At 38.1% G+C, this 11,858-nt stretch overlaps 1 protein-coding gene across 3 annotated transcripts; it reads left to right on the plus strand.

Moving 5' to 3' along the window:
- Window positions 1-295: 295 nt before the first annotated feature.
- Window positions 296-11,319, plus strand: st3gal5 (ST3 beta-galactoside alpha-2,3-sialyltransferase 5). Of its 3 annotated transcripts, XM_086057294.1 has the most exons (9): window positions 299-460; window positions 1,965-2,060; window positions 4,030-4,147; window positions 4,756-4,965; window positions 5,149-5,285; window positions 5,620-5,806; window positions 7,134-7,292; window positions 8,464-8,520; window positions 8,614-11,319. In XM_086057294.1, the coding sequence occupies exons 1-9, from the start codon at window positions 453-455 to the stop codon at window positions 8,716-8,718; spliced, it is 1,077 nt and encodes a 358-aa protein (XP_085913420.1). In that variant the 5' UTR covers window positions 299-452; the 3' UTR covers window positions 8,719-11,319. The 3 variants fall into 3 exon arrangements, with proteins under 3 accessions (XP_085913411.1, XP_085913420.1, XP_085913401.1); XM_086057285.1 differs by having other exon boundaries at window positions 296-455; window positions 8,464-11,319; XM_086057275.1 differs by having other exon boundaries at window positions 300-460; window positions 8,464-11,319.
- Window positions 11,320-11,858: the final 539 nt, after the last annotated feature.

An 11,858-nucleotide genomic window follows, 5' to 3' on the forward strand; every position in this document is an offset into this window, starting at 1 on the left:
TAATCTTTTAGAATGTTATTTACGCACAATGTATATCAAACGTTTCTATGCAATACATTTGAATTGATCAATGAGAACAGTTTTTCTTTTTTTCTTTCCGACTTGCCTTGCAGTTACAGATACGCACAACGGTATTTCATTTAGTTATAAATCGATTTAAGATACAGTATATGAATATGCATGTGTATATATATTAGCTTTATGTGAATCAAAAATATATTGAACTGGAATAACTAGTCAGAATTAAATGAACACATTTCACGCTTGGTAAAACGTTTAGAAGGCTTAATCTCGCGTGGTTTTGTGTGGTTTGGATGGGTTTTGCGCCACGCCCCATTGTAACTGCGGGAATCCGCCAAGACCAGTAGAGATGAGAGTCTTGCTGGATCTCTACAATTACAACAAATGATCTCGAGTCAAAACATACCCGACACGATGAAGTAGTGGGATCCATGGTAAGGTAAACCACCTCCACTCACACAAACCTGACGACACGTGCTCAATCTTCAATAACGTTGTTTCATCAGTTAATTTGCTTATCTGCAGCAAGGACGGAAATGGAGACTAGCAGCAGTAAAATGTCGATGTTCGTGCTTTTAGAACACATTTGTCGAACATTCACAGCGCCATCTGATTTAAATATGACTGAAATGTATGTATGACTCCTTTGTGTTCGCCGCCCTTTAATTGTGTTCTGGTAATGGTCTACTCTTGTAGCGTTTACGAAAACAAAATTTGTAGGTATGTGACCATAGCTATATATATTTATCAGCAAGACCAATGTCATCCAAAAGAGCTCGAAAAGGGAAGTAAACTGTGTTCATATTTTGTCTATGTTGAGGATTAAGGAAATTATGGCGTTTTAAAGACGCCACAAAGCGGGCAGAAATTACCCATTATTTCTAACCTCAAGATATGGCACGTGTGGCTAAAACTCAGCAAGGAGAAGCATTTTGAGTCAAGATGAGCATAGGTAATAACTACCATTGCCATAAAATCCCTTTGTACGTCTTCCCGTTGTTTGTTTGGCTGCCGCACCATCGCTGGCAACTGATGACTGCTCCCCTGCGGGTGTTCCTGCTCTGTCACGTCCCCTCACGGTGAAAATGTGTCCCATCCCGTCCTGCTCCCGTTCAGCCCAACTCCCACTCCCGTATCTAATATGATACAGAGTTTTTGGAAGTAGCTCATGCTTCTCAGTCTAAAGCCATGAGAGACCTGCCTTTGTGCAGTGGTGCGTCACCGGCATCCGATGAACTTATACTGTAACAGCGCAGTATAAGTGACATTATTGCCACAGGGGGACGCATTGTGGGTCTTATTTCTAAAATATACAGATAATCCATGTGATCGGTATCGGCCGATCTCATTAATGAATAATCGGCATTGGTGTTTTAAAAATCCCTGATCAGAACATCCCTTGAAATACCCGATCTAAACAGGCTAAACAGATCTAAACGTACGGACAGCGTCCTTCCTACTTTGTGTCGTCAATAAAACACTTTTATTTTCATGTCAATCACCACAGGAATAAAGCAGTCAGTTTCCTCCTAGCTCCAAAAGTGTGGTCTGAGCTTAGTCTGAGTTTGTTTGTTTGCTTTTTTGTTTGTTTCCAAACAAACCTGTTTGTTGTTTTCCGTCTGCTTGTGTCGAATCCTCCTGACCTAGCCAGACCTTTGCATATTCTTGTGTGTATGGGTTTCTTTTGTCCACTCACTCTGGTTTCCTGCCAAATTAAGAATAAGAAACATGATGCTAGGTTAATGGAAGACTCTTAAATTTGCAAAGTGTGTGAATGTGAGTGCACAGTTGCCTGTCTATATACTGTATGTGCTCTGTGATTGATTGGTGACCAGTCCAGTGTACCCACTTTTCACTCAAAGTAGGAGAAGCAGCACAGAATGGATGGATGGATGACTTACTAACTACTTTTACAAGTTATAATTTCATTCTCGCATATACAGGACAAGATCTTTGCTTCATCACCGTAAGCAGATCAGCTCTTATTATGGTGTAAATACTGGGAACATGAAGCTCCCAAAACGCTGGGTAGCACACAGGTGAGGTGCATGTAACACAAATTAAATAACTTTTCAAGTATAAATACATGGAACAACAAATAGATGTGAACATGAACAAAAGAAAAATCATCAATCATTGTTTTATTTCAGTCAGGCCACTTCATACACAAATATCAACCATTTTCAACAAAGTGCAATTAACGGGGGAGTTAAGTCAACAATTTTCTATGCGTCTAAACACAGCATTCTGATTAATGCAGGCTTTGTGGCATATGAATTAAGCAGCAAAATACACCCGTTTTTACCCATCTTTGGGGGCGGCCATTTTGCCACTTGCCAACTGAAGTGGCAAAACGGCCATTCCCTGGGATGGATAAAAACCGGCGGATTTTGCTGCTTAATTCATATTCCATGAGCACAATATTAATCAGAATGCCATTTTTAGACTAGTGGGCGCGCATAAAACATATTATTGTAAAGACAATGTTTGACTTGACTTCCACTTTTAACTCATTCACTGCCAGGCATTTTCAGACCCTCTTTTACCCTAACATTTGTAAAAAAATATCAATAAATTCCTGGGATTGAATGGCTGGACTGTGAAATGACAAATTTGTCAACGGCATTGAATAGGTTTTAAAGGGACCTACATTTTGAGGTGACAATATTGTCAATGCTCTAACTCATGAATTCAATAAGGCTATTACAAGCTGTTTTAAGGACTTTTTGTAGACTCTAGCACTTTGATCTATGTGTTAGCAGTTCTATTGGTAGGTCTCCAAACATGACTTCCCAACTAGTTGCTACATTTACAGCCAGTGAGTTGTTGAACAACTGTGATTCATTTTGTATATCCCTTCTGAGTCAGTCTTAAAGACCTGTTGCCTAGTTGGAATGTGGTCAGGTAGCTACACCAGAAAGGCTTTGTGGAGTGTCTTGTTCATTTGTTATTTTAACAGTAAAAACCACCGGATGCGAGTGGTGTTAATTAAAATAAAGTATTACGTAGGGCTGCACGATGTTGGAAAAAAATGACATTGCGATTTTTGGGGCGTTTGCGATATATATTGCGATGTTAAAAATAGAATTTTCACCACAGGATTTGAATAGATTTTTTGGGAATAATTTGGTTAACTCACCGTGACATCATTGTATTCATATAATATCGTTTAATCCAGACTAAGGGGATTCATCTGTGAATGATGATTGCTGTAAATAAAAGGGATCACAGCGGTCATGTCTCTGTAACATAATAGATTATTTAACATTGTATTTCACACTTCAATGTAAACAGCAGCAAAATATTAAACATATTTTAAACAAAAAAATAAAAAGAGCAGGTGCACTCGACCCTTGAGTCGTTTAAAAAAATAGAAGAAAATAAAAAACCTCTAAAGCAGCAGCAGAGTTATAAACATCTTTAAACTAAACTATAAAATATTGATACTATTTTTATACTGACTGATTGGCAGGAAGGAGGGGGTGAGCGAGACAGGCTGTGTAAGAACACGGAGTAGCTTGCTGCTTTTTTGAAGCAAAACAAAAGTTTGCATGTTCTAAGGAAAAAAAAAAGTTAAAATATCGCACGTCCCACGATGTGACTATCGCGCATGCGCACATCGCAATCGTAATGTTCAAAAGACACATCGTGCAGGCCTAGTATTACGTACTCAGAAAAGAGAGCAGAGGCAATGACAGGAACATTCTTCAACCACTTCTGACTTTTTCAATTCCGGGTATTATCTGTTGTATTTGTGTGACAGTTTGAATGGAAGGTTAAGAAAAAAAATACCTTTCTCGTTGAAGCCATTGATGACAGTGTCGGTTACAGAAGAAGTCTGGTTTAATTGCAATGCATGTGACAGTTAGTAATTGTGTGTGATGTATTTATGCCACTTTTTTACATTCATCTATGTAAAAATCATGGTTGGCATAAAGGAAATTGATGTAATGAAAAATAAAAAGGTTGTTCTTTCTGTTTTGTGGGTGTGCTTGTCTGCCTTTCTAGACGTGCGTTTCTATTGGTGGGAGTTTTCTGTGTGCTATGTCTGGTGATAGTTTCATCTCGGTCAGGGAAAGACACACCGAAACCTCTGGATTGGCATGTCAGCCCTGAGTATAAAAAGGTGAGGATACATTGTTTTTCCTTCTCAGTGTTCAAGCCGATTTACTTTTATTTAGAGTACATTAGAAGAAATGAGGGAAAGACAATCTCAATATGCCACTTTTTATCAACAAGTCTGCATGCTATGATTTCAGAGATTTTTTTTCAATTAAAATAGGCCGTGTACAGTAATAGCTATGAATGTTGCGACTTTCAGCTTGTCTATAAGGGGACACCAGGGCAAGTAGCTCGCATGATTAGTTTGGCCCATTTTTTTTTTTTTTTAATGCCAGATGCCCTTCCTTATTCAACCCATCCATTTTTTTCTGTGATCTTGCGACACAGGTCTCAACAGACTTGATTTATCCATCCGGCTAGGGAGTGAATTGTTCCCCCCAAAAGACATTTGTTTATATACTTCAAGTATCTGCAGTATCGTAAGAATGTTTAACAGGAAAATAGTGACATTGTGTACAGTTCAATACTACTGCAACTACAACCACAATAATAAACATATTGTTTTCTTAAGACCTTGTCTCGCTAGATTGTGCAAGTCATCGTGTGATGGCTTGTCATTGTAATTATCTTGTCTTTGTGATTGTGATTAAATGAATGTTACCTGTCTTGTAGCTAGTGCACCAACATGTTCACAAAGTACTGGAGCGTGAATGTCACCGCGGAAGCACCAGGCGTGGGCTTTTGGCTCGACTCCCCGCTTCCAGTCACATGACCCAGCCCTTCCTGTGGAAGAACACACCACTTTCAAGCAACCTTTTCAAGTATCCACCCCCTTTTGGGTTCAGAGGTCTTTGGGGAAAAGTACCGTCTCTGCTTCAGCAGGTGATCTGTGTTTACAGATTCTTATACAGTATTCATTCAGTCATTTACTTCACATATCCTCCACTTGTGTAGCAGCACTTTCATGACAACATACTAATTATTCCAAACAGTTCCTCGTGTTTATTGCACCACTGATTGCGGTTCTGTGTGTCAATTTTTTAACATGCTCATTTCTTTTTAAAGCTGCCAGAGTCCAGCGAAGCCCCCTCATTTAAAAAGGGTCCTGATACATGTCAGCGCTGTGTGGTCATTGGAAATGGAGGTATTTTGAAAGGCTTGGAGCTGGGTACTTTCATTGATCGTTTCGACACCATTATAAGGTTGGTACACTTGCAGATCATTTTCTCTAAGGTATATTGTTTACATGGGGATTGGGTTGGCTGTCAAACATTAAGGATTATGACTTAATCATTTATATGAACTTGGAAGTCAACACTGACGGCCAACAGCTGGCCCCTTTCTGCCTTTGAGACAAATAAAGACCATTTTATTGTCATGAGCACACGTAATTATTTTACCTTGCATTCATCACTGAATTTACCACAGTTGCCGCTAAAGGCTACTTTCAAAACAATAAACCCTTGAGTATCTGTGCGACTGAATTGGTGTGTTGCTAATGCTGGACCCTGCCTCCTTGTGTTCCGGATACGCCAGGTTGAACAGCGGTCCTCTAGGAGAGTTCAGTGTTGATGTTGGGAATCGAACCACCATCAGGATGAGCTATCCAGAAGGCACGCCCACTCACTGGCTTGACACGGACCCAGAAACAGTGTTTATAGCTGTGGTATATAAAGGTGCAGATATCAGCTGGATCTCTGCAATGATCAACAAGCTCACTGTGGTGAGGACTGGTGTTTGTACTTATTTGATTTTTTTTTTTTTTTTTTTTTTTTTTTTTTTAAATTTTCAGTAAATATGACAGAGGTAGCTGGAAGGCAGTTTTTCATCTACAGTCCCTCGACAGACCGTCAATGTCACTGTAAAAGAATAAGAATAAAATACCGTATTTTCCGGACTACAAGCTGCACCCACTCAATTTTTTAAAAATAATGTCACTGTAAAAGAATAAGAATAAAATACCGTATTTTCCGGACTACAAGCTGCACCCACTAAATTTAAAAAAAATAATGGGAATAAAACATATATAAGCCACACCTTTTATATAAGCCGCACCTATGTTGAAAAATTAGACATTTACTGCATTTACAGAACGATTTTGAAGTTTAAATGTACGTATGCACCTGAATAGATTCTTTCCTAACTGTGCCTTTTAACACGGCAGCAACTTTGCTGATTAAAACGGAACAGAACCAAGAGCAAATAAACAGTACTTATCTTCATTTCACTGCCCGCTGCCACTCCAGTTTGTCAGTTAACGTCCACCTTTGCTCTATCGGATACCACCTAATTCATAACCTAGCGCATAACACCCTCGCCTGTTGAACTCCTTCAACTGCTGTCACATCTTGTTAATGGCTATTGTATTGTATTGTAATTCCAGTTAGAGCGCCCACAGATGGTTGAAGACCTAGGAAAAAAGTAGCGGCTTATAGTACGGAAAATATGGTATATAATTCCAATACATGTACTAAAAGTACTATTAAGCTAAGATTACATGTTTACGTAACAAAAACAATACATTTACTAAAAAGGCTAGGCTAAAATGTACATTACAAACACAACGGACCAACAATTAGACAAATATACCTGTAGACAAAAACATGAAAACACAACTTTCCCTGCTGTTCTGATATCAGAAGAGTCATCAGCATGCTGACTTTAACTAGTAGGACAGAAATATGTAAGAAGCAGCATTTAATGAGGTTTCCAAATTTTTTTCTTTTGTCCTGCCATACATTTACAGAAAGATTACACAGACTTGAAATCTCTGCATTGTAGCAATAATAATGCTATTGATAACAAGGAATTCAATACAAGCGATGAAAATTACTTGAGTAATTCTGAATTTGGGAGAGAAAATGCACTATGGCCTTTGGGGTATTTTTTTTTTACTTTTTGTTGATCAAGTTAACCAAATCATATATCATATGTTGCATTGGTTTTTCAGACATACTGTTTGTGTTCTACTTGTGTGCTTCTTTTATCACTGTTAAAGCATCTGCAATTAAGAAACAAGTAACATGATACATGTGTGCTTTCTGCTGCAGCCATTGTGGGACTGGTTGTTCTTCTGGCAGGATGTTCCAGAGGAAATCCCGCTTGACCGCAACAAGTTCAGACTCTTAAATCCACTCGTCATCAAAGAAACGGCGTTAGGTTTACTAAAATTCTCCCCACCTACAACACGCTTGTGGGGCTGGGACCAGGTAAGACACTTTCCAAGACAGCAACATCTGACACCAAATATATTTGTTGTCAGATGCGGGAATTCTTTTCTTTTTTGGCAAGATTAAGACGAGCCATGTGGTGTCCAAACTTTCCTCCGAGGGCCGCATACAGAAAAATAGAAAGATGCCTGTACCACTTTGACATTTTTAAACTTTGACATATTAAACACAGTAATACCAATCAGTCAATCAAGCAATTATACATCGTAATAGTTATTTTGAAGGACTGTTACGTTCAAGGCTTTCTCTGAAAGTTGTTCAGACAAACAGCTGAGGATTTTTTCCGATTTTGGGGTAGATTGAATAGATTCACCCCTCCACTGAGAAACAGCTTAATCCCATCTCCACATTCAGAACCAAAACAAGAGCAATCTGTAGTAAGATGACCATACTTGAAGACTTTGTGATATGTTCACAATTTGGACCTTGACTCAAAGCAGAATGTGGAGGAAAACATTGTTTCTGAATCTGAATTATCTGTATTCTCAATAGTTTTATGAAGAGAAATTCTGTTACTATTTTAGCTATGAATTTATTTGTGTCTTTGCATATGTCAAGAAGTTTATTACAGGGAGTCCTCATTTGACGAATGAGTTCCGTTCCTACACTGGCGATGTAACACGAATTTCCGCATATGGCAGATTTCACCGTTAGTCGAAATTTACGTCAAAATACTTTGTATAAAAAAAAAACGAAAATACATTGACTGCATGTAAACGTAATTACTATGGTGTTGGGGACAAAATGGCGGAAGAGTCACGGGTGTCGTAAAGTCAAAACGTCGTAGGCTGCGTACGTCGTAATTCGAGGACTGCCTGTATTGGGAGCTGTGGTAGTCTCCATTACTCACGTCCCCCCACTTTTTCGACAGCTACACATCTAACACTTTTTAAATAGCACTGCGGGCCATGTCAAAAGTTATTCTTTGTATATGCTACAGGCTGCTAAGAAAATGGATGGTGGGCCACAAATGGTCCTTGGACTATAGTTGGGACACCACCGCACTAAAGACAGATATCTGTTCAAAATTAGATTTTGAAGAGCTCTTACTCATTTCCTCAGACCACTCCAACATGTTGTCTATGTTCTATTTTTCTATTATTGAATTCTTGGAATGATGTTTAATCTTTGTTCTTGTCATGTTCTGTAGAATGTACCCACCCTGGGCGTCTCTGCACTGGATTTAGCTAGTTTGCTGTGTGACGAGGTGAGCCTGGCAGGCTTTGGCTACAACCTGTCCCAGAATAGGATTCCAATGCATTACTATGATCAGCTGCCTATGAGTTTCATGCTTTGGCAGGGGATGCACAATGTGAATGAGGAGACCCAAGTCCTTAAAAGTCTCGTCAAAGAGGGAACCATCACTGACCTCACAGGGGGTGTCCATTGTTCCTTCTGCCCCTGATTACCTCCAAACTACAGTCCCCTCCAAAAGTATTGGAACGGCAAAGTCAATTACTTTGTTTTGTTGTATACTGAAGGCTTTAGGGTTTCAGATAAAAAGATGATTATGAGATAAAAGTGCAGAATTCCATATTTTATTTCATGGTCTATTTTTCACGTGTCTAGATGTGTTAAACAACTCAGGACAAAGCACCTTTTTGTTTGAAGCCACCCAATTTCTAAGTGAGCTAAAGTATTGGAACATACATTATTAAATTACTTTAAAGTGAATAACATTTAAAATTTGGTGGCATAACCCTTAGTTTCAATAACTGCATAAAGCCTGCGACCATTTGACTGTATATTCCTTCTCTCCAAGTCCTCACCGAACTGTGGATTGTGATACCGTTAACCCTACCCTGTGGAGGCTGGCAGTGATGTCATTGACTGTTGTCTTTGGGTGTTTCTTTACAGCTCTCACAACGTGTCATCAACTGCTGTAGATACCCTTGGCCGACCTGTTTGATGTCTGTTGCTCAGTACTAACAATAGTTTTTCTTTTTCAGGACATTCTGATTTCTTGTATTGGCTCTGACAATTGTTTGTGCGATAGCTCTGATCGATTTTACCCTTTCTCTCAGCTTCAAAAGGGTTTGGTTTTCACCCTTAGACAGCTCTATTGTCTTTGTGTTTCCTTAACAACAAATGCAGCTTTCACAGGTGAAACCCAAAGCCAAAAACAAGCACCATCCAATGTTTAAATAATAAATCAGAAAACGGCGCCAACAGCTGTCCAACTAGAAACAGCCATCAGTCACGTGTTCTAATACTTTTGGTCACCTGAAAAGTGTGTGGCTTCAAACAAAAGGTGCTCTGTCCAGAGTTGGTGAACACATCTAGATCTAAATACCATAAAATAAAAGATGGAATTCTGAACTTTCGCCTCATATTCATCTTTTCATCTGAAACCCAAATGTCTTCAGGATACAAAAAAAGAGTTGACCTTGCCGTTCCAATACTTTTAGAGGGCACTGTGTATATAGTACTGTCAAGCATTATTTTATATAACAGTGCATGGACAAGATTCTGAAACAGAAACACTAAAACACTTTGTTGAGATGTTTCAACAAAGCATTATGCAAGCAAGCATGTGAGAAACATTGTTATTGAAACATGTTTCCTGAAAGTGCTTGTTGAAATCAACAAAATTACTCTTCCTTACTCTTTACATCAATTTTAACCATCAGACCAATTTGAATGCGACCAACGACATTTTCCTTCATATAAAGGTATTTTATTCCACACGTACATGAGCACATTCCTTCGCTAGATATCCTCCTGGCTGCCTAAAGACTACTTTATATTTTAATGTTCTACTTAATTTTATGTTGTAATTCAGTATTTGTCTGTGGACTGCTGTTTGTAATAAACCTGAATAGTTGCTGTTTACCTTAGAGAGGAAGTCAACCCAAAACAATGATTTGCAATATGCTCTATGCGCCTTCACTTGCCAAAACACGGCATTCTGATTAATATTGCATATGTGGTATATGAGGTAAGCAATAAAATTCACCCGTTTTTTTGTACAGCACAGTTACTCAGGGCTCAGCTGACCAATCATGGCTCACCTGTTTTCTGAAGCTGAGCCATGATTGGTCGTTAGCTGAACCCTGAGCAACTGTGTGGTCATTTTCAGTCAACAGCAAGTGGCAAAATGTCTGCCCCCTGAGAAGTACAAAAACGGCGTGGATTTTATTGCTTACCTCATTTTCCACAAACGCAATATTAATCTGGATGCCGTGTTTAGACCAGTGGGGCTGCATAGAACATATTCTTCTAAAGAACATTTTGGGGTTGACTTCCTTTAAGTAAAATGGGGGCTGAGCAAATCGAACCATACTCGGTACATTCTTTTTTTTTTTTCTTTTTTTTTTTTTTTTTTAACATCACTTAGTAAAAATTATTTGACAAAGTATTTTTTTATATTGACACTAGACAAATCTGCAATGCAGATTTATTGTATAGCTACTGAAAAGGTGAATTTGTGTTTTTCCAAAAGTCTGTTTGATAAATAGAAATCTAATTTAAAAGCATTCTCTCAGTGCCATGTGCAGCACCATATATTTCTTGAAAACTAGGATAACACTACAACTATCGCGTCACTTATTTTACATGTCATTATTTTACATGTCATTATTTTTTTGTGACTCCGTTTCCCAATATGTCAATTGTTAATCTTTCAAGAAGTTTTCACACTAGGTAGTTTGTGAGTTAGTTTATCAATAGAAATATTAATTTATTGATGTCTTCATTTTTTTTTTAAATTGTTTTTGGGCTCTGTTTTTATTTATAAACTTCAGGGAGATGGCTGATTTTTTTTTTGTCTGTGTGTGTTTGTGTGTGTGTTCATAAAATCAAAGCTACCACAAAGCCTAATAGTAGCCTTGCTCTGTTCGGACCTGAAAATGTCCTTTGTGTCATAAGCACATAGATGAGAATGAAAATAGACAAAAATGCACTTATATGCACTGATTACCATGTGTTAATGTCTCGAATTGTTTTATCACACACTTTATACACTGTTGGTTCTTTTTACTCAAATAAATGCATCTTAACTTCAAAATGTTGTGATTGTTTTTGTCTAAATAATACCAGAAATTTGTTTTTGTCCCACAAGTGTAATTTCTCAATTTTATGTAATGATATATTGATATTGAAATATTTTTCACACATCCTGTATATACCTTTGAGGCAGGCCACCCAACCACATGTACTTGTACACCTATAGGGGTATATGGAAACATTTAATAATTGACCAGAGCAATACTCTGCAGCACAGCCACGCCAAAATCACAGCAGCTGTGTGTCAACTCAAGTGTCTCATTAAAGTTTAGATGACTGATGAAAAGAAAGCAAACTGCTACAGTGTCGGAATATTTATTTTCAGTTTTGTTCCTGATATTTAAAGGAGAAGTCAACACATTTTTTTCAAGAACATGTTCTATGCAGGTCCACTAGTTGAAACCAGGCATTCTGTTACTGCGTTTGTGGAATTTAAGTTAAAAATTATAATGCCCGATTATTAAATCAAAATGGTAACAAAATAAAATGGTTTTCATTTAAAAAATCAGTTATGTTCTACTCTTGGAGAAGCATCAACAT

Source organism: Filicampus tigris, chromosome 2 (assembly GCF_054856515.1).
Source record: "Filicampus tigris isolate MCC_2025a chromosome 2, RoL_Ftig_1.0, whole genome shotgun sequence".
NCBI lineage: Eukaryota > Metazoa > Chordata > Actinopteri > Syngnathiformes > Syngnathidae > Filicampus > Filicampus tigris.

What these genes read in the sequence shown, in the direction of transcription:
- st3gal5 (XM_086057275.1), top strand. An exon ending in TACCGTCTCTGCTTCAGCAG is followed by an intron (nt 4,966 to 5,148) that starts GTGATCTGTGTT and finishes TTCTTTTTAAAG; the next exon opens with CTGCCAGAGTCCAGCGAAGC. An exon ending in CGTTTCGACACCATTATAAG is followed by an intron (nt 5,286 to 5,619) that starts GTTGGTACACTT and finishes CGGATACGCCAG; the next exon opens with GTTGAACAGCGGTCCTCTAG.